Raw genomic sequence first — 24181 nt, forward strand, 5'->3', positions numbered from 1 at the left:
TGAGAAGGCACAGAGCTACATACCAAAGTGAGCAACATAGTTCAAAAACTGTGAGATTTTGTCAATTTGCATTTTAGGCCTGTTTTTCTCACCAGGTACTCTACAGATCCCTGATTTTAAGGATCCTGCAGGTGACAGCTAAGAAAATCCAGCCTGCTGCTTTTACACTAATGGAATCTGCAACTCTACTGACAGGTCTTTTGGGACCCTGCAAATGTGAAAATGTTTGGAAACAACTGCTCTCAATTACATACCCAAGGGTCTTGCTCAAGTTTAATTTTAAGTATCAGCTAGCTAGCTGTAGCAGTACACAAAGCCGTTAATAGGGCATTTGACATCAAGAGATGAAAGTACCAGCCCCAAATCAGAGGAAGAATATCTCAATGTTAAGAGCAGAACTCTCACAGCTTCCTGTCTGTTCAGGTGAACAGACCACGTAAAGAGCTTATATCAAATCTGGTATTACTGGAAAGTTCTGACTGGCAGCATTGTTAATACGTAAGCCTCATTTCTCCCACTTGGGACAGAAGAATCCTGTGTTGTGTTATTTTCCAAGTAATTTAGATTTCCTGCACACCTTTTTTTCGAATTCAGCTTGTTTCTCTCCACTTCGAATATGCTTAAAGTTTTAGAAAAATTCTAGCTTGTTTGTTCATTTGTTTATCTTGCGCTTCTTTCTCCACAGAATCTTATGGCAAGAGCCCTGTACGATAACACCCCCGAATGTGCAGAAGAGTTGGCCTTCCGCAAAGGAGACATTTTGACGGTGATAGAACAGAACACCGAAGGTCTTGAAGGATGGTGGCTCTGCTCCTTACATGGCCGGCAAGGCATCGTTCCAGGCAACCGTGTGAAACTCCTGATAGGTCCAGTGGTACAGGACAGTCCTTCTGGCCAGGATATGTCCAATTCAGGATTGGTGCATCAGTCCTTCAACCAGCAAAAGATCTACCAAGTGCCAAGCTCACATGCCTCAGCACGGGACCCTGTCTACCAAGTACCACCTTCCCACCTGAATCAGGGAATTTACCAAATACCCACTGGTCACAGTCTAGTGGGACAAGATGTTTATCAAGTGCCACCTTCCATGCAAAGATGTATTGACAGTCCAGCTCTGACTAACAAGGTGCGTGCATTTGCTTTCATGTCATAGCTCCAATGCAGGTCTCTTCCGCTGACCACCAGTGAAATGGTTAATGTCTAATGATAACCTGTGAACTTAAGATACAGAAACGATAAATACGTACATAAAATATATAAAGTTACAGCAGTAACTTTACTACTATAGGAGGAAAAGAAAGGCCCAGTTCTTAACAGCTTGCTTAATTCAAAACTGAGATACACAGTAGAGCGTTTTGAAGCTGTGCTACCGCAGTTGCTAAAGGTAAGGGGAAATACGCAATTTTATGTCCTCACAGGCTCCTCATGGAGGCTGAAGAACTCCTGGCCTGTGGCACTCTTGCATTACATGCTCAAAAGAGAGCTGCTGCAGTAAGATTAATTCTCCCACAAATTAATGAACAGTTACATAGTCTGACCAAGTAATTTTTGTTTAATTAAAAATGATGTACTGCCTTGCTGGAGAAGTTCCAGTGGGTCTAAACTACAAAGAGAAAGCAATGATTGATGAGACAAGGGCCATACTTGGAAAAGTGAGGGAGCAAGAAGATTATGATAATAAGTGATGTTTTAATACTGAACCTAAAGTTTATAAAGGTGCACCTGATGTTTATCTACACCTAAATTTCTTGATTGAAAGTAGAAGCTGCAACAGCTCCATGATGCAGCCATTACTGGAGCAGCTGAGAGCTCCTGAGCCTCCAGTGAGGGGCATTGTGTTTTGTGGGTCCCCCCCCTCTTATTCCTCCTGTTCCGCTCAGGCTCTCCCCATCTCCTGTCACTCCCTCATCTTACCTTCACAGGGTACCTGCCAAGGTGCCCTGGTGGCACATAGTGCCTTGGTGGCTGAAGAGGGTTAGGGAAGGTCCTCAAGGGAGGAAGGAGATTCTCTTGGCCTTCCAGACCCCTTATTGCCAAGCCAAAAAGTTCCTACAGTCTTTCCATTCCTAGCTCAACAGCTCCAGCTCTTAGCATCCTCCTTACCTTTAGAGCTTAAAGCCTAGTATACTTATCCAAGTTACATGAGCAGATAAGGTTAGGAAGTTCTAACTGGTTTAAACTTTCATCTCCTAATTTAGATTGGCAAGACAGTCCATTTCAGGTTTTTGTATCACCTCACCCTCAACTCAGCCTTTTTCATATCAGGTCTTTGGAAGACATCTTCTAATTTTTCCTTGTTATGATTTCATTTTCCTTGATGAGAAAAATAGATTTTTTTTTTTTTTTTTTTCCTTCTGAGCAAGAGAAAAAGATCTGTGAAATCATTCCAACTCGAGTGATAAAGACTAGATATACTGAAATCTTTTTCAGGAGCAGTATAGTTTACCTGTCCACAGTAGCATTTACATACCCTCCAAGGCAGTTAGTGGATACCTGCTAAATAGGCTACTGATGGGACAGCACAGAAGGGATCACATTTTAGTGTGTGTCTGCATGAAGCATTACAGCACCCTGCAGAGATGCCTGAGCTAGCCGGCTGGGTCCTTGAGAGATGCACCGTACTGCAGAGCTGCTCTAGACAATTTTGTGAAGCCCAAAATATCACCTTCGAATAAGTGTTATATACTTTAATTTTGGATCTGACCTGCCTAAATGATCATTAGCATAATTTACCTAGCATAATGCAACTGTGTGTGTAGTCTGCACAGTGTAAGCCTGAAAATAAAAAAAAAATTGAACTGTATGCAAAGTTTCTTCTCCCTCCCACCTCCTCCAGCTCCACTGAAACTAATAGGACATTCTGCATAAACCTGACTGCTACAGGGGCTGTGTTAAAATTCTAGATACACTGAGAAAATTAAAACAAATATTTCAGTTAAGTACAAACTTCTTGCTGAGATGCAAAACTCAGAGGCACTAAAGCACCTGTCTTCTGTAAGTTTCTGCCTAGAAATTTTCCAGCAGGTTTGAATATGCATTTTTCTGAATTCAAGTCACCTTCTTTAGAAAATTAAGACCATTTACTTGACTTATAACTTGTTTCATTTAATTCCTTGCAACTTACAAAAGGTCAGCTATGCTGCATAAAAGCAAATGGCTACGCTGCCAACTGTAGAATAAACCGAACACACACATTTATAAAGCATTTTACTGTCAGCAAAGTAGCTACCAACCTGATTAGCACTAACCAATTCTCATTACCTATGATAAGACTGCTTTAGTCCTAACTTTAAATTTATTTAGCTTAAGAACGCTGAGACTCAGCATTCACTGTGTATTAGTGGCAGGCTTGCTGAATGGCAAACCTCATGGCAGTGTCCTTCTTCAATCAGAGACAACGATGTGTCTAGTCCCTTGGAACTGCTCAAGTCTACACTAAAAAAAGCCATTTGGGATAGAAACTATGACAGACAAGGGAACTGTAGGGTTATTAGTAACAGAAGAGTCTGAGGCAAAACATTCTTTGTCATCCTAAACTTGCAAAACTGCTTTTTACTGCTACAGCTGCAACTATCTGCTAATGCCTTTGTGAAAGAAGAGCCTAATCAAGGGGAAGCACTTCAGCCCTCATCTCCTTTGTCTGAGGAAACAGCCTGTCCTCCACATCCTCCTCTAGGGATCTGTAAAAACAATCTCTAGTATTAAGGAAAGCTGGAAATCTTGAGCACCTTTGCTTTGACTTCTAAAATGATGCATCTCTTTTCTCAGACTTGTGACACCTGCCCCAATGGCTTCAGTGAGTCACTCTGCTTTCTTCTGTCACCAGAAAGAGCTGGTTAGCAAGCTGTGCATTTTGGCAGTCTTAAGGATGTTGAAGGGTTTTGCTATGCAGTTGTCCTGTACATAAGCCTTCTCCCTTCCCAAAGCAGTAGCTAGAGAGGACCGTGTCCTCTAGACACCATTCTAAACAGAACCAGCAGCAGTTTCTATCCAGTCCATTTCTGTGCACGTTTGCCTGTTTTCTTTGTGTAAATGTGTGGTTTGGCTGCCATACAAGTTTTACAGGCAAAGCTTAGGAACTGCTGTCAGGCAGGAATTGTCTAGCCTCAAGCAACAGTAAATCAACAGCAGGCGTGTTATAAAGCTGCACTGAGGTAAGGCATCTCCTTGGCCAGAACCGCAAAGCAAAGAGTCAAAAAGGAGTCCTGAGGCAGGTAATTACAATGATGAATTTATTCTGGCCAAGCTAGTTGTTGACAACAGAGGCCTATCGTCTCCTTTTATCAAATAAAAATACCACCTTCTAAAACTCACCCTACAAATGACTGAGATAATGAGGGATGGTTTAAAATTAGCCTTGGTTAGCCCCAAGCTTCTATAGTTGTACTGCAAGTTTAGTCACAAAATGGTTACACCCTTATGTATGAAGAGTGTATGAGGAACATAAAGATATGAAAGCTGTATTTGAGAATTAATTCCTTCTTTCTGTGTTCTGCCTTCAAACTTACTCTCTTTTGTTGCAACTAGCAAAGAGAAAGAACCTTTAGACACATCTGACATTTGGGAAACCTGGGGTTTATTGTTGCCACAGACTTTATATAGCCTTGAGAGGTGTTTTTGCACCTCAACAATCTCATCTGCAAAAAATGTGGGGTAATTATGAGAGAACTCATTCTTTGCAGACTGCTTTGAGAACATCCTTTGGAAAAGGTGCTCTCAAGGCACAAAGTCTCTGGTATCTGTGATTAATCGTTGGTTCACACATGAGTTTTAAACTAAGTAAAGCTACATGTAAAAAAAAAAGTCGCCACTGAAATTTAAACATTCTTTTTCTGGTTCGGTGTCACCCCTGACTGATTCTTTGAGCTGTCCCCACCACCCTTAAAACCAGCATTGGCCAAAATATTGAAGGAAAACATTGCTTTGTTGAAAGACTGTTTTGACAAATTCTGAAAGCTTTCTATAGGAATCAGAAGCTTTCAGGAGAACTTTTGATCAAGGGAAATCAGCACAAAACAGAATATGACGCTGATGCACCACAGCTGTTCAACCAGGGAAGAGGCTGCACTGCAGGGATTACCAGCCCTGAACTATAACTCCCACAAGGCATGGACAAACTCAGGCAAATAGTGATTAAAGCCAGTTTGGAACACATCAGCTTTTTTGTTTGTTGGTCTGTTTGAACTAGACCTTTGCAGTTCAGGAAACCCTCAGATTTACCCACCTATTAAAAACAGATAAAGCAGAATAGGAAAGGAACTCTTATTCACACACAAACATCCTTGGTTTATTTCTGAGTATAAACATGCCCTTGACAGATGGAGGGTTTTACACCCCACCATCCTGCCATTTCCACCTTTTTCAGGACTTCACTGCCTTCAGCAGGAGGTTTGGGTAAACCACAGCTAAGGGAAGAGACCTTGTTCCCTAGTCTTTTTTGATGTTAGAGTCATGTTGGATGAATCCATGAGAAAGTGGAAACGCCACCCCACAAGCAGTGCCACCCTGACAGTTCTGGCACAAACTTCAGTAACAGAAGCCATTAAGCCACATTATGACATTTTTCCTTCCAATTAAACAAGTACTGTCTTAGCACTAACGGCTGCATAATACTTGCGCCAGAAATAAGCCTGCCTTTATGTTATCTTTTTTCTTACCTATTTTCACAGTTACGAAGAAGAGACATACATTTAGCATAGTAAAGAGTTGTGTAGCAAATACATTTTGTCATCAAAAAGAACAGGAGCATATCTAGTATTTTTGAGCTTGTTGGCAAAATGTATTGACATGCCAAGATAGAATAAGATAGAATAAAGTCTGCGTTTAACCTGAAGTTTGAAATACCACAGCTTCCTGTGTTATAGTTTGCCTAAGTAGCCCAAACAATCATCTTATAGTCCCTCTTCTACTTTCACATTACAAATTCTACTTTGGGGACTTGTATCCCTTATAACAAAATATTGCTTCAGCATTAGAAGTGCTGAACACACAGCAAATTTGCTGAGTGCAGCAGGAATGGTACCACATACCTCAACACTCAGTGCTCTGTTTCATGAAGTACACTCTAAAGTATGAAATTTTCTCAAATTAAATGCAAACTCAGTGGTAAAAACAGCACACAGCCTTTTCCTTAGACTCAGGACTTTCACTTGTAACTTTTCATGTGACATATTTAGGAGAAAAGCCATTTTACCGATAAAAAGCCTGTGCAGTTAATCCGTCTTCAGTAGTCTCCATGAAAACCACTGGGTGAAGAAATCCTCATCCACAAGTCAGAGTAAGCAGTAGTCACTGATGTGATTTGTAGAGAAGTATTTTAAGAAAAAGACTGCATTTTATTAGGCTGAGCAAACATATGAGCTCAACATTACTCCTTGTTTCTCTCTGAGCACAGGGCTCTTTTTAATCAGTTCTGTTTGTAGACCAGACACATGCATTTTTCCCCTGTAGTATCAGAGAAAAGGCCGGTCCTGCAATCTCATCCAACAACTGGAGTCCTCAGGGACACAAATCTGCCTGCACAGGCACAAGTGTAGGATCAAACCTTTGCTAAAAAAAAAGTAATAATAAAATGAAAAATGTGAGCTTATGGTCTCTTTCTTGGTGGTTAGAAACCTAACTGGACTTTTGGTTACATCTGAAAACACACTAGCCACAGCTAAGTTTGGGTAGTCTAAAATTTCCTGTAAGTACTAAAACCCAAGTGCAACAGCAGAGCATTTTACAAAAACATGAGTAAAAAACTGATTGTTCACAAAGTGAATGTCATCATAAGGAGGAAGTGTGGCTTCTGGAGATAAGAATGGATAGATGGAGATGGGTTGCTGGCGGTCAGAAAACAGAGTTCTATTGAAATCTAGAGGCTTTGCAATCATTCAGTGCTTTTTGTAGATGTTTTGATTCGGAGGAAAACTAGTTAGCATCAGAATGTCATTCCATTTTTGACATGAAATGTTTGCATTTTTCTTTTTTAAATACAGTGGTAATATTGCATCAGTTAAAAAAAAAAAATAAAATTACAGCTATCTCCCAAAACAGATCATTAGAATGGAATCAAAGTGAAATTAATGTAGTTAAGTTCTTAGGAAACAGAAACTTTCCATAAGACAGTCCATCCCTAATCCTTAGAAGACACTAACATATTCCCATTGTGTCTTACCATCACTACTTTTTTATATGCACAATCAGTCCTGACTTGAGGTCTGGTATATAATTATATAGACAGAACAGACAATTAAGGATAGAGTTTATATCTGTTTAAAAGATGTCTATACCATCCACAAACTTGCCAAAGCAAGCTATGCTAATCTAAACACCAGTTAATAGGAGCACTTGTCTGTACAGCTGCCTTGAAAATCTCATATATAAATGGAGCCTGAATATAGTTCGTGAGCCAAAGAACCTCTACAGATCAAATTAAATGGAGCTTCTTCCTGATAGGAGACTTTCTTTGTCTACTTCTCTCAGAGCAACATAGTTCCCTACCTATATGATTTAGGGACACTTCCATTGTTTCTGCCTAAGTGAACCTCCAAGAGCACTCTTGTGGAATTGAAGCTCTTTGGCAATACTTCCTCTCAACCATTTTGGTTTTTGTTTGTTTTTTTTTACCCACTGTGAAATGCCAATTCACCAAAACTGAAACTGGTCTGAGAAGTGTCTTAATGGAAGAAAGAAGGGAAACAAGAAGTCATGGAAATACCCTACTTCAATTCCCAAATGAAGCTTCCCCCCAACTTTCCGTCTAGAAACTCAATATAGGAGGGAAGAAATAAAAGAAATCAGATGTAGCTCCTCAAAAGAATTAAAACAGGTCATTTGGACTGAAACAAACTGATTTATTGTTTGTGAGTCTTTAGGATTTCATGTCATTCACCACAGTAAGACTGCTCTCTGCCCTGTCTCAGCACCTCATCTTATCTTTTTTCTTAATTTCCTCTCCTTCTCCAAACCTGCCCTAAATTTAGGCTTCTGTCTTTGACATGAGGCAGCCATAGGGTTACCAGCATAGAAAACAAGTGCATGTTTGCCAAATGGTTCTTTGTGCGACAACCTTTTTTAAATTGTAAGACTACACAGACTGGGACAGCCAAAGCAATACACTGCTTTAAGTATTTATCCTGGGTAGGATACCAAAGTGCTGAGGTGCTGAACTCATAACTTCTCATTAATCAAAACTTCAACTCAGATTTACTGACAGGTTTCCAGAGAATGTTTTATCAGATAAACATATTTCTCCAATAGAAGACCTTATCACACAATAATTTGGAGATCTTGTTTTTCCATAAGATCCATCCACAGACATTTATTTCAGAGTGCATGCCTGTTTTATCATCAGTTTTGTAACATTTCAGCTCAATAGCCCTGGTGGCCAACACATGCAGAAATAGTGATGTCACTGTCTATCTAAAAATGAGTAACTGTCATGGGGATGGCCCTGGTAAAACTCTCAGAGTATTAGACAAGTATCTTCTTTCATACTTTTCTTAAAAATGCTGTAATTTAATAGTAATGGGTATGTTTTTAATCTCTCTTGTTCTCGCCTTCTCAAAAAATGGGGCATCATCAGAAGGGTTGGTTTGACTCTTTGTACTAACATTAAGTAAGCAAGAATGACTCTGCCAGGACCTGGGAAATACCCCTTCCCAGTCAGCCTTGCAAGGCCAGCTATCACCAAGCCTGTTCCACTGAAGCAAGCAGAAGTGTTGCTCATTACACAACTGGCAGAAAGCCCTACAGTTGATGTAAGAGCATGATCAGGTCACAAAAGCATATTTAAAAGAAATTTTTAAAAAAGCAGTAAAATCATGTCAGTGACACAACTGTTGAGCTTTTTTGTGCTTTGTACTGCTCATACAGTAATGTCTGTAGAGAGACAGACCTTTGTATCTGCATTTGGTTTGTCAACACGAACACCAGCAGCCGGCATAAATTCAACACCGTATTCTGAAACTACCGCTAATCAAGTCAGCACCATTCCCCTAAACTCAACATAGCCCTGTCATTTTATGCTAATTGGAATATATGTTGATAATATAACTCCATAGATTAAAGAAAAAAGAAGAAGCCATGTGGAAAGATAATAACCTGCATATTAGATTTAGGAAAAATACAAAACTGAAAAATAGCATAATTAACCTGCTTTTGCGTGCTGGTTAATGAAAAGGGAAGGATCACACCAGAAGTTGAAAAGTAGGGATTAAGTAAATTGCAAAGAAGTTGACTGTACACGCATCAGCGGTTAAAGGTTTGAATCAAGCCCAGCTCGTGATTTCACATTTTTTATTTTAAATCAGTTTCACAACTTCTGCTCCACATCTTGAAGACTCGCAACCCAAAGCTTGCATAAATCTGGTTGAAACAATACCGTCTCAAAAGGAGAAAAATTTTCATTTTTTTCTTGTTATTTACATTACAATACCATGGAGGCATTTTTTTAATTCTGGACATCTACTGGTGAGGCACTTCCTAGCCACACTTAAAAGTTTCTGTTTAAATCCCTGAGCCTGCAGTTAAGCATTTTTAATTTAACACACCACGAATCAGAAATATCTGGACAGGCTTTAGCCCTGAGAGCACATACAGTCACAGCAGAAAAACAGATCTTCATAGGTATAGATCTTGGAGAACAAAGGGACATAAAGTGTAGGAGAAAATAAGCAGGTATTTCAAAGACAGAAACAACATCAAAAACTGTGAATCAGTTCTGTATCAGGGTAGTATTTGTCACATATCCTTATCTTCACACCTGTTGATCTTCTCAGAAAATTCACTTGGGAACACCCAATCAAAGACAAGCAGCAGTGTCACTGTGTGTTGATAACAGCGCTTCTTTCTGCCACACAGTAGAGCTGATAACTCAGCTCAGGAAAGAAAGTACAGTCATTTCTGTCCATTTCCTCTTGCCTTACAAACACGAGAACCAACTCATAGTTGTAGCTGCAAGCCTGGTGCATTACAAGTAACTCTGTAGGCTTCCTTCCCTCTTTCAGCTTGTGAGCCTTGATCAAAAGCTCTTCAACAGTTCGGTCTGAGCAGAAAATACTCAGAACATTTTATGGTGACCTGATGCTCATACATTATTTAGATTTAAAAGATGATTTGATAATCCCAAGACGTATAGCAACTTAAAAAAGCAAACATTTATGAGAGCAAGTATTCTTAGCACATGTGAAAATGAAACCCCAACTTTTAGTCCCTGACCACTAGGAAACGTGTCTTATATATAGCAAATAAGTAAGTCAAGGCTACTGCTTCATGAAAAACTTTTTGCTTTTCTTTTACAACAGACAATACTGAGTGATACAATAGGTATGACTGTCAGGAAATTCATGATCAGTCACTGAAAATCTTGATGCAAAAGACAGGAGAGGAAACACTATGTGTTTTCTGTAAAAAGGACAGAGTTTTAACCAGGTTCTTTCAAATACCCAGATTACCTGAGGGACTCTTTTCTTTAACATAACTTCTTGCAGATCAACTTAGCCACAGAGCCTTTCCCAAGAAAAAAACATTTAAGGAGACATACCTACCTTCCTAAGTACATGCAGCAAAGCAGAAAGGAGGGCTGAGAGGTGGCTCGCTGCCAGATCCAGCATCTTTCAATGGCTCCTGCCACTAACTTCTAAAGGACAAGAAGTTCAAGAGAACAGGAGATAGGTTTTTTCCCACTAATTTTCTCTTATAATTTCTCCATATTCTCTTTGGCTATTTCATTCTCCTTACAAGCCTAATAGAGCCCAGGTGACTTATATAGCCACCTAAGAGGCTTAGGAACAGAATTTCAACAACTGGATTTTTGTATTTAATTTACAGAAATACTTTACCACAAAAAACTAATGTACTCTTTCTCCTTCACTTACATTTTAATTCGTTTTTCACCCACATCCAAGCTTTGTAACAACCCCATTTTATGCAGCACCACTTGGCCTCCTCCAGTGCAAGACTCTTCCTAGGGCAAGGTACAGCTGATTTTAATAGATACAGGACTGACATATGACATTAGCAGCAGCTGATGGCAGTAGCAGCTCAGCAACTGCTGACAGTTACCTATGGGGTGAAGAGGAAAGCATAATGGGAGGAAACATTTTAATACAAATCTTCATCCAGATTTAAAATGAATCTATAAAATTTACCTCACGTGCTTATTCTTTCCCACCTCCAAAAGTCGCTGATCTATTTTAGAAGCACTCAGCAGCCATCAATAGGTGCTTGGGTTGAAGAGGCCACACTGGGAAATACCAGGCTGCCCTTTTCAGCTCCCCTGTCTCCCTGTGGTTTGGGGCAGGACGTTGCAGAGGTGCAACAGCCACCTGCTTCAGTTCTCTCATCTGTAAAACTCCACAAAACTTGTTTCCCATCGTTCTGCTTATTGGGCGTTGCAGTTCATGGAAACAGGCTGAATTGTGCCTTCCAAGGTGCTGCCACAAATTCAGAGTAATTCTGTTGGCTTCAGGGTTTATTTGCTCTTTGTCCTTCTTAAACAGTGCAAACTACAGTGTTGTGCACTGTACAAGAACTGTCTTATTGCTGCTTTAGTTAGGAATGTTCTCTGTTGCAGCCCAACATCCATTTTAATCCTAGAAGAAACAGAATGGGCTTTTTATTCCTCTTATATTTAAGGAAGGGGGATTTAATGAACCACAGGTCTGGATACTTTGCAAAGTACATGCACATTCAGCTGTTTTTTCTTGGTTAGGAACATGCCATTGGCATGGAAAAGACCCAAGTAATGGCTTGTGGAAGAACATGGTCTTCAGCAAGAACAGAACAAACTTTCTGTTCAGTTGTCTTTGTTTTGCTGTACTGAAAGTTGGAAGCAGGCTCATTACATGTTTCACCAGAGCCAAATCTGATCCCTGTTAGTTGCTCTGCATGGATTAAGTGGTTAACGATGTTTTGAGAATGTTGGGCTAGAGAGTTTGTGGGAACACCATCTGTTTCCTTTAACTCATAAACAAAGAAAATTGCTGGTTTGCAGTGCAGGATTATTTAAACTCAGATGACCACAGGCATTCTTAGAAGAGGTAAAAAGAAGAAGAATCCTCATGTGGTCTGAAGTTCAGTGACATTTTTTAGGGTATAAATGCCTGAGTACCAGATGGGGCAGCTATCCCTGTTCCAGAAGTGAGAGAAGGGGAACTTTTCTTTTGCAGTCACCTCCCCTTCCTTCTGAAGTCCATCTTTAGAACTAAACTGCCATCAGACATTCAAAACCATAAAAAATGATTCAACAATGTGTTGAAAGGGCTGAGCATTCCATTCAGAAGCAGCAAGTTCAATTCTTGTATTTATGGCTGAATACCTGAAATCAAAAGTTACTGCTAAAAATATTTGGTTTGGTAAGTTTCTTATTTCACCTACCCAGCTACCTCCCTCCCTGTTCCTCATTCAGCAGAAGCAGTGCGACCGCATGTTCTGGCTTCTCATGCAAAGTCATGTTTTGGCGATACGAGAGTCAGAACAATCCTCCACATTTTCACTTTGGCAAATAGCGTGGCTATTCTTATAACTACTATTACAAAATGTTCACTCCAGATATGTTTTGCTGATGAGCTGCTTCTGTTCAGAACTGAGTAGGAACATGCTGTCCAGAGGTGTGTGTAACCTAATGCAAAGTGTTGGAAAGGAAGGGAGTGGAGGTACGACAGGAAACTGTCTTGTACTCAGTGCAGACCAGATCAGCATTTGTAGAGGATTTTATGATGAAATCACTCAGAACATGTTACTGGATAACAATCCTCCACACAGGAAAATCTACCTCAGTCACTGGGAGGAAAAAGTTGTCTTTCATGTTATCAACAAACCTTGGTGTTGGTGGGTGTCCATTTCTTAAAGTTGTATTTTCTGTCTTTCATATAGCTATTTCATAAGCCTAAAAAGGAGCAGGCATAAAAGCCTCTGATGCATTTTTATTTGGGAATAAATGCCACCTTAATTAGAGTGCACTGCTAAACATGGGCCTGCAGATAGCTCAGGTCTTCTGTCCACAGTCACATATGTAAGCAGGCTGTATTGATGAATACCCAGAAACAGGCACTTGGTGTTTTAACCTCTCACTCCATTTGACGACAGCCAGAAGCAGCTAGAGGAGGTTTTTTTTTTCACACAAACAAAGGAGTGACCTTGGTTGACCACTGGATCGGGTTAGTCAAGTCTGGGAAAGAATGAAAGTGTCAAAATAGATGATAAAAAAGTCCTGCAGCACTGAGTGAAACTGGCTTCCTTCATCTGGCCAGTCTAGCTTATCTGAGATTGTATCACAGCACAGTAAATAAAAACATCAGCCTTGTAGTAATGTAAACCTTTCATACAGCATGTGTTATATCAGCCTTTTCTGAAAAATGGGCTAGGTCTCTGAGGATAAGCTACAAGAACAACCTCAGCTGCACGATGCTCCTGTATGCAGAGTGAGAGAGCATCTCTCTGTACGTACTAGGCATGAGTGCAGCTTCTCTTCCACTTGTGTTCCAGACTCCATGATATAAGGATATCGTCTGCTTTGCCACCAGGGCTTCTGTTTTTCAAAAGCAAAATATCATATTTATCTATACAACAAGAGCAAGTGGTTTTACTTGTGCATACCTTATTACCTGTGCTGCTCCAATCAGCTCCATTTTTTATATTAGAGGCCTGTGACTTTTCTTGGAGTTTGCTCATAGAAATTCATTCTCTGAGCAAGGAGAGAGTAGTGGTTTCTGTATCCCAAGGGACTTTATGCATGCGATGGGTAGGACAGTCACATTAGCCTGTGTAAAGGCACTTCTCTGAAGTGCTGTGCAAACCTTGGAGAACTGAGGTACCATAAAGTGTCTACAGAGATGCTGTTATCTCCTTCATGGGCAGGACTGTAAGGAGCATCACACATCTAAGATCTGGAGGAGGTCTGGTCAAATTTGACTCCTGACTTGGATTTAGGAGAGAGTTCATCTTCTGAAGTAGACCACAACTGAGCAAGGGTTTATAAAAATTTCAGACTGAGGGACCAATACCTGTATTTTTGGAGCCCGACACAGCCTGACTCCCAGCCTTGTCCTGCTAGGCAACAATCAGCAGGTAAAGTAGAGATGGACCTCAGCGGTTCACCGACCACTTCTCCCTGCTTCCAGGGCTGGCCTGGGGCCTCCAGCTGCCCACTGTGAACTGCCTGTTTTGTTATTTTTTCTCTGGGATGGTCAAGCAGTTTTCCAGCATATTGGCCAGCAACCTGGGATGCCACGATGTTCACAGTAGTAAAAGGTTTCGTGGAGATAGGTTACCCAGGAAACAGCCCTTTTTTTTTGTACTCTCCATTGTTTGTTCTCCCAGGGGATCATTTTTAAACACCCAGTGACTCATTATTGAAGCAACGCCATGGTTGTAATTTTGGAGCCGCTGGAAAGAACCTCTGACTAAACATTGCTTAAAACTAAATCCTTCTGTTCCTAACTTGGTTGGAAATCATTTGGCTGGCAGCACCCAAATGAAATAAAAAAAGGATGCAAAAAATATGCAACAAACTATGCTAGTCTGATCACTAGCCCTCACTGGCAAAAAAAGCATGAGGAAGCGATGTTGATACAAGTCAGAAGATTCTCAGGCAAACAAAATAATCCCAGTATTACATGAGAGTGGCCTGGGAGGGATAATGTCTGGAGTCAACCATTATGGGAATCTACCAGTAACTTAAGGGAGAACTTTCTTAAAAGATTTGTCTGTAGATACCTTTTACAACACAGTAGGTGACTGTGGGAGTGGAACGGTTTGTCATAAATTCAATACATTATTAGATTCTTTTTAAAAAGCTCTGTATGTAAGCCCTATTAAACCCACACCCAATTCAACAGTTCTCTCATGGGCAGAGATCTGCCCCAGTGCTCTGGAGACTGTATCGCTTCCAGCTCCTGTCCTCTGATGCTAATTCAAGGAAAAGCAGCTGCAAAACCTGCTGCTTTACCCTGCGTGCTGGGCGTGGATGTTCCTCCCTCAGCTAAGGCACACACAGCCAGGGCAGTGGCTGGCATTACCAGGGCACTGCCTTGGGCTGCTCACGTTAAATCAGACCTCTATGGTGAGCTGGCGAGGCAGCCACCTCAAGGGGAAAACCCAGCAGTTGTTTCATGGTGCGGGGCCAGAGATTACACCGCAATATTTGGGCAGCAAGTAAAAAGAAGAGCCTGTGTTGTTAACATAGCAGGTTAACATCAGGGACTTCCCTTGCAGGCCTTGGTCAAGCAAAACTCACTCTGAAATCTGGCCAGGATGCCAGGATTCCTTACGGCAAAAACTGTTACAGGATCTTTACTGAGCCCTTGGACAGAAACTCTGTTGTTTCTTGCCTATACTTCTGAAGACAGTGAGATAGCTCTAGTACAGAACTCTCCTCAGCTGAGCACAAGACCACATCTTTTGTGGGCCTATGCAATTTGACATTTTATGCCTTTGGGTTACAGTATTTATATTTTTTGTGTTAGAGCTAAATTGCACCAGCAGAGGTTAAGATGTCAGCATTTCCACTATAAATCCACCTCTTTCTGAGGAAAATTGCCCAAGACCAATTTTTATTTGAAGCCATTATGGTAGTTAATGGTTTAGAAAATGTCAAAGAATGTAAATCCTAAGCTTTTTTTTTTTTTTCCAGAGGCTGTTCTTGCATTATATACTTAAAGAATGGCTTAACATTTCCTATCTCTTAGCCACTAATACAGACAAACGAAACTGAGACAGTATAATAGAACACCTCGCTTTGAAAGGTTTGAACACAGCCTTTCTATGTAAAGAATTTCCAAAGCCACAGCTCACACTCAGTCATGCAGGATATTCTGCTATGGAGCACAGCAACACAAGACATCCTGCCAGAGCAGGTGGGAAATCCCTCCACAACCAAAGGAGGAAAACTCCCAGAGTCTGAACGTGGTATTTTAAGCCTCTGTCAATAAGTGGGGACACTCAGCTCATCTGTGGGAGGAGCAGAGCAAACACAGCCCTTTTCTCAGTGAGTGGGTGGTGTAACCATCACATTGTGTGGTCTACATTAGTGAACAATTAACGGAAAGAAGGTACCAGGCTCTCTTAGAACTGCTGGAGAATCTGTGCTTGACAAAGAGAAGACAGTGTAGCACTAGCAAGCAGCCGTGTCAGAACTGGTATGGAAGGAAAAGATGGTGCACTGTAGCTATTAATAGTAATTTTGCAATGTTCAGCTGTCAGAAGTATATGCAGACTTGTGTTACAAATATTGCCACATAAAGCATGAATGTTAATCATACTGGATTGTTTGTTCCCTGTTCAGTTACAGAGAGAACATGCCAAGATCCTCAGAGACTTATGTTTCCTCTTTTTCTTTTATCACACAGGTAATAACTCCAGTCAGGTCAGGACAAGGTTATGTTTATGAATTCCCATCCAAATACCAGAAGGATACCTACGATATCCCCCCCATTCGCCCTCTCCAAGGGGTAAGTACCAATAAAACTGCCAGCAGCGCTGACAGGGCACAAAAGGTGATGAATTTCTACCAGAAGTTTATGAGCAAAGCAAGTTCTCTCATTTCAGAGAGAAAATATGTTTTAATTAGATACAGTGGCTTATTCACAGAGCACAGAAGTATTTCAAAGTTGCATTTGATGTTGACTAGGATTTGGCAGTACACCAAACACAAAAGTCCCATTTGTTTTCTGTGTTTTGATCAAAGAGTATATCTAAACAGAATGAATTTTCTGCCTGGGAACAATTTTTTTCCCTTACTTTGTTGTATAGTTGACAGTAATTCACTCAGTAAGGGTAAAATTATTGCCTAGATGAACAGCTACCATGCAGGGAATGGTTTTCACCACTTACCTACTGCACCATGTCACTAACCTTGAAATTTATCTTTGTTCTGGGGGATCACCCCAAGGCCACAGATGTCTAACTAGAGTGGGTTGCCTGCAGGACCTGTAACTCAAGAACCCTGCATCTTTCCATGGCTCTTTGACAGAGCAGCTCCTCTAGGGAGCCCAGTAGTGCATAAGACAGGCTGACACCAAATGCCTGGAACTGTTGGGAAGACATTCAGACCTTAGACCACATGTGGAACCCACTGTAATGTAGGACATACCACCAAGACGTACACTGGAAACATCCAACAGCTGTACTCTCTGCTAGTAAGAACATTCACACTACACCCAATAAAGCAGATGAGCGATGCTGACAGGGGCAGCCTTAGGTTCAGAGAGTTTAGTGTGTACTAGTGCAAGCTTACTCCTCAGTCCCTCTAATCTCCATCAGTAAAGGTGAGATCAGTTCTGGTCACATGAACATACTGCTCCCTTGTTCAGCCCAACAGGTGGGCTGGCTTTGATTTAACTCTCAGTATGGAAGTCAACTGTGATTTCATCTCTCCAGCCCGCTGTCCACACAGTTGTCTAGAGGGGACGTAGCAAAGTGCATTTCTTCCTAACTGTCCAAAACACTGTGCAGATCCAAGGAGCTCTCCCATATGAAACAAAGTTGAAGAGTTCTGGTCATCTTCAGGCTTTTTGAGGGGAAACATGGAAACAGAAAAAACCTCATCTGAGATCAGAGCTTTCCTGAGGTGACTTGTTTCTGTAACCAACTTATTCTTTCTTTAGATATATGACATTCCCCCCACATCGGTTAAGGGGCCTGCACTTCCAGTTCCCATGGGAGAAGCAAAAGCTTTAGGAGTCTATGACATACCACCTGCCAAAGGGGTAAGTATTACACTGTTTCCACAAGGTCCTGTATTTTCATGTCTGACCAAAGACATGTTTAAACAAGAGTTCATGTATGGTCCTGAAGGAAAAGAAGGTTCAGTACTTTAAAGATTTCCTTACATTTTTAAACTGTTAAAATGGGTAAAGTGAACCACTGCATCAAAATTATTAACATAATGGAGTGTGAATCGATAATTACACCTACATTATCTTTGTGGCAGCATGCTGCCTTTTTGGATTTTGCTGCTTATGCAAAATGCTATCAAGATGAATGTTAAAAAGTGAGATATTAAAACTGATGCTCAGTCAAACTCAGGATAAGTAGCTGACTCCATGAAGGTCAATGGCAGATCTTCCATCCCAGCATCTTATAGACCATATGGAAGATGTAAAATATTTTGTTATTCTAGCCAAGGGTTTCATGGTTTGCTTTCTGTGATTCAGGTCTATGCTACACCTCCATCTGCATGCCGAGATAATACAGTCCTGAGGGAAAACTTGCAAGATTTTTCATCTCCAGTGGGCCACAGTGTAAGACCAGAGGGAGTATACGATATTCCTCCTCCCATCACCAAAGCAACTGGGAAAGAACTTAATAAATTTTCTCCTGAGAGCCTTTTATTGCCAGATGGAGTGCCGCAGAAACGGAATGCTTATGACATCCCTATGAACCATCAAAGCCATTTTCTTGGACAGCAAATTGCACCTCAAAAAGATGTTTATGATACCCCCAGAGGAATTGCATTCCCAGGACAACAGACAGGACTCAGTGAAAGCCTCATCCTGGAAGGAAAGGAAGGTGTATATGATGTGCCACCAGCAGTCCTCCAAGACCCTAAAGGCTTACAGGATGTGACTGATGGGATGAATAGGTTGTCTTTCTCCAGCACAGGAAGCACAAGGAGTAACATGTCCACATCTTCAACAACATCAAAAGACTCTTCTTTCTCAGCATCAACTGCACAGGACAAAAGACTAATCCTTGATCCAGACACTGCTATAGAGAGGCTTTACCGCCTCCAGCAGATGGTGGAGACAGCTGTCAGTAACCTTATGGCCTTCATTACAGCAGACTGGCGGTCTTATGGATATATGGAGAAACACATCAATGAAATTCACACTGCTGTGGATAAGGTGGAGCAGTCGCTGTTGGAGTACCTCCAGTTTGCAAAAGGGTCAGCAGCCAACGCTTCCTGCCTGTCCGAGTTCAGCCTTTTTAACAAAATGAGGAGGGAGGTGCAAAGGCTGGAGGACTCTCACCAGATCCTTACTCAAACCAGCCACGACTTGAACAGCTACAACTGGTCTTTGAACGTTCTAGCTATCAACAGACTGCAGAACAAGTGTGACGACCTGGATCGGTTTGTTATGGTGGCAAAGACGGTCCCGGATGATACCAAGCAACTGACCACTACCATCAGCGTCAATGCAGAGGTACTCTTCAAGCAAGCATTGAGCAGCTCGCATTTCAAAAACATACCAGAGAATATAATGAATGACTACGTATACGACAATCCTCAGATGCAGCATCACGTAGAAAAAGCACAGAACCACGGCAGTTCCCTTCCTCCGCTCATGAGTAAAGGTCAGAACCCTCACAGTACCACCTGTGACAGCTCGGAAAAGAGCTGGATGGATGACTACGATTATGTTCACCTGCAGGTAGGTAAACCCAACACCTTGTTCAGCACAAGGCCAAGTAAAAGCTGTCTGTGGTTTTTGTAGAAGCTGTTTGCAGGAAAGCCAGATTATCACACTAATACATGTCCAAGAGTAATTTCAGTAGGGTGATTACATCTTCTCAAATAGGACTGTTGCATACATACTAGCAGTAGCCTTTTGCTCTGCTGTACTATCCTTTTCTTCTCCATACTCTTAAGTGGTGCACTGCCTGTGAAAAAAACAATGTAAAGCAGCCTGTTATTTAACTTATGAGTTGTCATTTAGCTCAGGAGCAGCTTTGTTTTAACACAGTGTCCTACATTATGCAAAACAGGGCAAAGAAGAGTTTGAAAGGCAACAGCGGGAGCTGCTGGAAAAAGAAAATATCATCAAGCAGAGCAAAATGGAGCTAGAGCACCATCAGGTATGTTCGTTCAGGTGCAACAACCACATTGAAATACTATGTTTCTTACACATAAGGTGTACGGGTCAAGTAAAGCAGGAGGGGCCCTTCCCTTAGCAGTGTGTGACTGCTCACATTATGGCTGCCCAGCACACACAGTTGGAGAGTCCCAGACGCTAGATAGGGAAGGCAGAAGGTGTCAGGTCTTGGCTAAACGGTGGCTCCAGGTTAGTTTCTTTCCAAGTGGGATTTGTGCCAGTCAGGATCCACCATTAATGGATTTATCAACACAGAGGGTAAGGACAGGGACTGTCATGCTCCACATGGGAAATGGCAAGCATCAAGATTTTCGCACCTTCCTGACCCTGTGCATCTGTGTCGGCAATTGCATACATCAAAGACAACTTAAGCATTCACTGCAGAGAAGCTATTCTGAAGATCAGCATCTCTGCCCTATTTGCTTCCTTGTTGCCACTTAGTAACTGAGCAGAAGCACAGCCACAGCTCTCAGCGTCAGGAATGACATCTCTTGTGGCAGGAACAAGCCCTTCCCTTGAAAACAATTTCTAACCATCTCAATTTAAGAGACTAATTACTATTTTATGCAGTGCGCTATTGTGGTGGGCCCAGTTCATACGTATAACAAAAAACAATCTCCATTTCTGAAAGCTTACTGCAAAGGAGAAACAGACTTCTGCAGTGTCTCACAGCGAGTCAGTCACAAAGCCAGCTTCAGAAATTGGCCTTCCTGACCTGCACTCTGCCGCCTTAATCACTGGACCGTACTGAATACATGTGCTGCCTGCACATCTGTTCAGTGAACATCAATACCATTAAATTAAATACTGTGCTTAACATCCCTTTACATGCTAAAAAAGCAGATCATATGAGATTGAGGGCTGTCACTTTGCCCTCATATTAGTTCTTCAATATGTTGTTGCCATATCGTATGGCAGAAAATTGTGCAAGCACTGTGGAGGCAAGAGTTGAAGGTTTGTCCTCTCAAAATCCCACAGAGATAGCAGCTTTCTAAAGATTGCGTAGGAGTCATTGCCACTTGGAACCATCTCTCTCGCTTGTGATTTCAGAATATTCCAAATGAGCAACAGCCTGTAAATTCAGGAGGGTTGGTTTTTTTTTTTTTAAATGCAAATGAAGTATTTCAGATGTTTTTCTGTTCTGAACTCTGTGTATTTGGATTGATGGTAACCACAGCACTTGATTAGCCCTCACTCTCCAAGATAAAATATCCTAGAAAATGTTTTATTAAGCATAAGGCAAATCTAGGATACTCAGGGGTGTCCTGAAGCATAAGGTGAAACTGTAATCTGTAACAACATCCTACAAGAATATTCTTTCAAGAGAGCCCTTTTATTTGCCTTTCAGATTAATCAGTTTCAACGTCTGGAGCAAGAGATCACGAAGCCAGTAGAGAATGACATCTCAAAGTGGAAGCCGCCTCACGCTCTCCAGACTGCAAACAGCACCGCCACCTCCCGTGACAGCCACCTGCTTTTATTCTACGCTGACCAATGCGAGACTCACTTCAACTCCCTCCTAAACGCCATCGACGCCTTTTTCAGTTGCGTCAATGCTTCTCAGCCCCCCCGGATCTTCGTGGCCCACAGCAAATTTGTCATTTTGAGTGCTCACAAACTTGTGTTCATTGGGGACACGCTCACAAGGCAAGTGACAACTCAGGACATACGCAACAAAGTGATGAACTCCAGCAACCAGTTGTGTGAACTGCTGAAGAGCGTTGTTCTGGCCACCAAGACGGCTGCCTTGCATTACCCCAACACTGCAGCCCTGCAGAAGATGGTGGACCAAGTGACAGAGCTGTCTCGCCACGCACAGTTGTTCAAACTCTCGCTGGTCCAAATGGCGTCCTTATGAAACCCATGAGAATCCAATCCATGAGCAGCAAAGCAGAAGAGCAGATAAACTGGAGCTGTTTTTATGTAAATGTTATCTTTTTTTTTTTTTTAAGGTTTTTTAAATGAAATACTTTAAATACCTTCTTGTGCGTTAGAGAATCTAATGAAATCAGGGATCTGGGAATATATCTGGTTCTGTATTATGTTTCTAATACACATTTAGATATGTATACACTGCATATATGTATATGTTGCTACATTCCCTAAATCATCAATTAAGCACCTTAAAAATTACACGTCAGGTAAGCAGTACTTATCTTTTGTATATACTGCCTGTTTCTTCAGTATATTTGTTAACTGGATGCTGCACTCTTCTTGTTTCATTCCAGCTTGATTTTGGCATATGGACTTGATTGTGAAACCTGTTTGTAGCAATCCATGCAGCAAGTGTAATGGTTCTCATAGAACTCCATTCCCTTCTTAGGAATTACTTTCTATCAGTTAATTCCATGAAATTTAACTTTTCTCTTGATGTTACTTTATTATGTACAGCATTTGATCATTCTGAGTAGCATATATGCACAACTGCAACACGTCAAGCAAGGTGTACAGCATTTGGGAGAAATGCATTTTTAGGCTGTATAAGAAACAGAACTTTCTAAAGAGGAAGGCAGAGTCATATATGTTTAATATCTTGTGGTATTCAAATTTTGCTATTTCTAATAGCTGTGCAACATGGGATTTCAAAATATGGATGAATTCCCAGCAATGTAAATTCGTATGTGTCTAACTTGTATGTCCTTACATTGACAGTTAAATTTAACAGTGAGGCTTGAAAGCCTTATTGTTCGCCAACTCAGAGTTATCCTGAGAGCATCCCAGCATCCACTGGGACTATCTTTGAGGTTGCAGATGAGCCGTGTCTCTAAATACCAGTTCCTTCCAGAGGGATTCCCATACAAATTGTAATTCGTATGGAAAGAAGAGAAATCACAGGTATTTTAAAATCTCTGGAGCATACACACAGGTCAGTGAAGAAATAGCACTTATTTTTCTAGGACATTCTTGAGAATTGCATCTGCTGCAGTTCTGACTTATTCAACTATTAGGCTTTTTTTTCCAAATTCTGTTGCATAGGTGCTGGTCCTTCTGCACTACACTGTTGCCAAAAATGACCTCCTGTTTTAAAAGGGCCATTCCTTCGGATCCCACCCAGTAATTTTCAGTTTAGGCCCTTAAAAATTGTTAGCAAAGTGGTAGACTCCTTTAGAAATTTCATGTATGCTGGCTGCTCCAAAACATGTATAAGCTTACTTGTCTTCATTGCCTTTTGTGAACCCCCTAAAAATGAGTCACAGAATTCCATTTACCTGTAGTCCTCAGACTAAAAGCCATGCTTCGAAGTGGGCAGTAGCCCAGGTAAATTCCAGGAAATTCCAGCATTTCTAAAGCAGAAACACTACTGTCCTTGCTTACTTTGGGGTGCTCCTACATGGATGCATTCTGAGCATTTGCATCAGTGAGCAGCTTACTGGTAAATAAAGAGTTGTGAAATCAGGAGCACCTCAAAATTGGGCACTTCTGCCCAACTTCTTGCTTTCCCAGTTCATATTCAAACACGTGCCTTATTGAAATGGGATTTGTCCTCTTGGACGCCAAAACCATTTCAGCAGTGTGTGAAATCTTGCAGCTTTAATGTATTGTCTCAGAGTGAAGCTACTGTGATGTTGCTTCCAGAGTCTGCAGAACATTCCCGGAGGGCGTTGGGAAACAGCACAACCTCAGCTGGCCCAGAGTCAGCTCCAGGCCCTGGTTCTGGCATAACATCCAGAACAGGTGGTTATCCTCTTGTAACCGATAGCCAAAAAGCAATCCACCTGAACCTGGTTTGTACTAGTGTTGTTTGGGATTCTTCTGGATTTCCTTGTCCATTTTTTCATTTTATATTCTTAGAAAGTTAAAAAGCATTTCAAAGCTTAGTGGTTATGTTGATAGTTTGTATTTTCAAAAGGAGAACCTTTTTTGCAAGCCTGTATTACAGTTTGTTATCTTGTAGAGAGCCATTTTATAATTATTAAATGACTAGTCTTTTTTATATTAAAAAAGGCAGCACTTGGTCTTATTTTTCTTGTTTTCAGAGTCCTCTAAGCACCTTAAAAGAAAATAGTGCTGGTGCCAATACTGTCAAAGCCTTACTGAAATGAGTTCGCTTTCCATCTTTTCACTGATCAGTGCCTACAGTGTGAAGCGAGAACCTGAAGGTGTAAGAGGAAGAACAGAGTGGTTCTCTGACTGTCCAGAAGCAGCAGGTGAAGCAGCATCTATCCAACTCAGCTACACGACACATTGAGTCCAAAGTAACAACAGTCAGGGTCTTCAGTGTGCCAGGTTACCATCCTGCCCCATTCCTGGTGTCTGTCCCTGTGGCATGAGCTGCATCTGGAGCCACCTCATCTGAGCACAGGCACTGCTCCTTGGGGTGGATGGGGCAGTTCCTCTCAATACTATCTCAGGATAGTACTACCAGGTGGTGGTGGATGCCC

At 41.4% G+C, this 24181-nt stretch overlaps 1 protein-coding gene across 2 annotated transcripts in view; it reads left to right on the plus strand.

The window, feature by feature from the left end:
- The window catches only part of NEDD9 (neural precursor cell expressed, developmentally down-regulated 9), a 107683-nt gene extending 83940 nt beyond the window's left edge, over positions 1–23743 (plus strand). For both annotated transcript variants that reach the window (XM_021301317.2, XM_065052413.1), the window contains exons 2-7: positions 686–1126; positions 16335–16436; positions 17592–17693; positions 18141–19358; positions 19693–19782; positions 21148–23743. In XM_021301317.2, coding sequence (XP_021156992.2) covers positions 686–1126; positions 16335–16436; positions 17592–17693; positions 18141–19358; positions 19693–19782; positions 21148–21657 — 2463 coding nt within the window. In that variant the 3' untranslated portion in view covers positions 21658–23743. The remainder of the gene's footprint in view (positions 1–685; positions 1127–16334; positions 16437–17591; positions 17694–18140; positions 19359–19692; positions 19783–21147) is intronic.
- The last annotated feature ends 438 nt before the right edge of the window (positions 23744–24181 follow it).

Source organism: Columba livia, chromosome 2, assembly GCF_036013475.1.
Source record: "Columba livia isolate bColLiv1 breed racing homer chromosome 2, bColLiv1.pat.W.v2, whole genome shotgun sequence".
NCBI classification, from domain to species: domain Eukaryota; kingdom Metazoa; phylum Chordata; class Aves; order Columbiformes; family Columbidae; genus Columba; species Columba livia.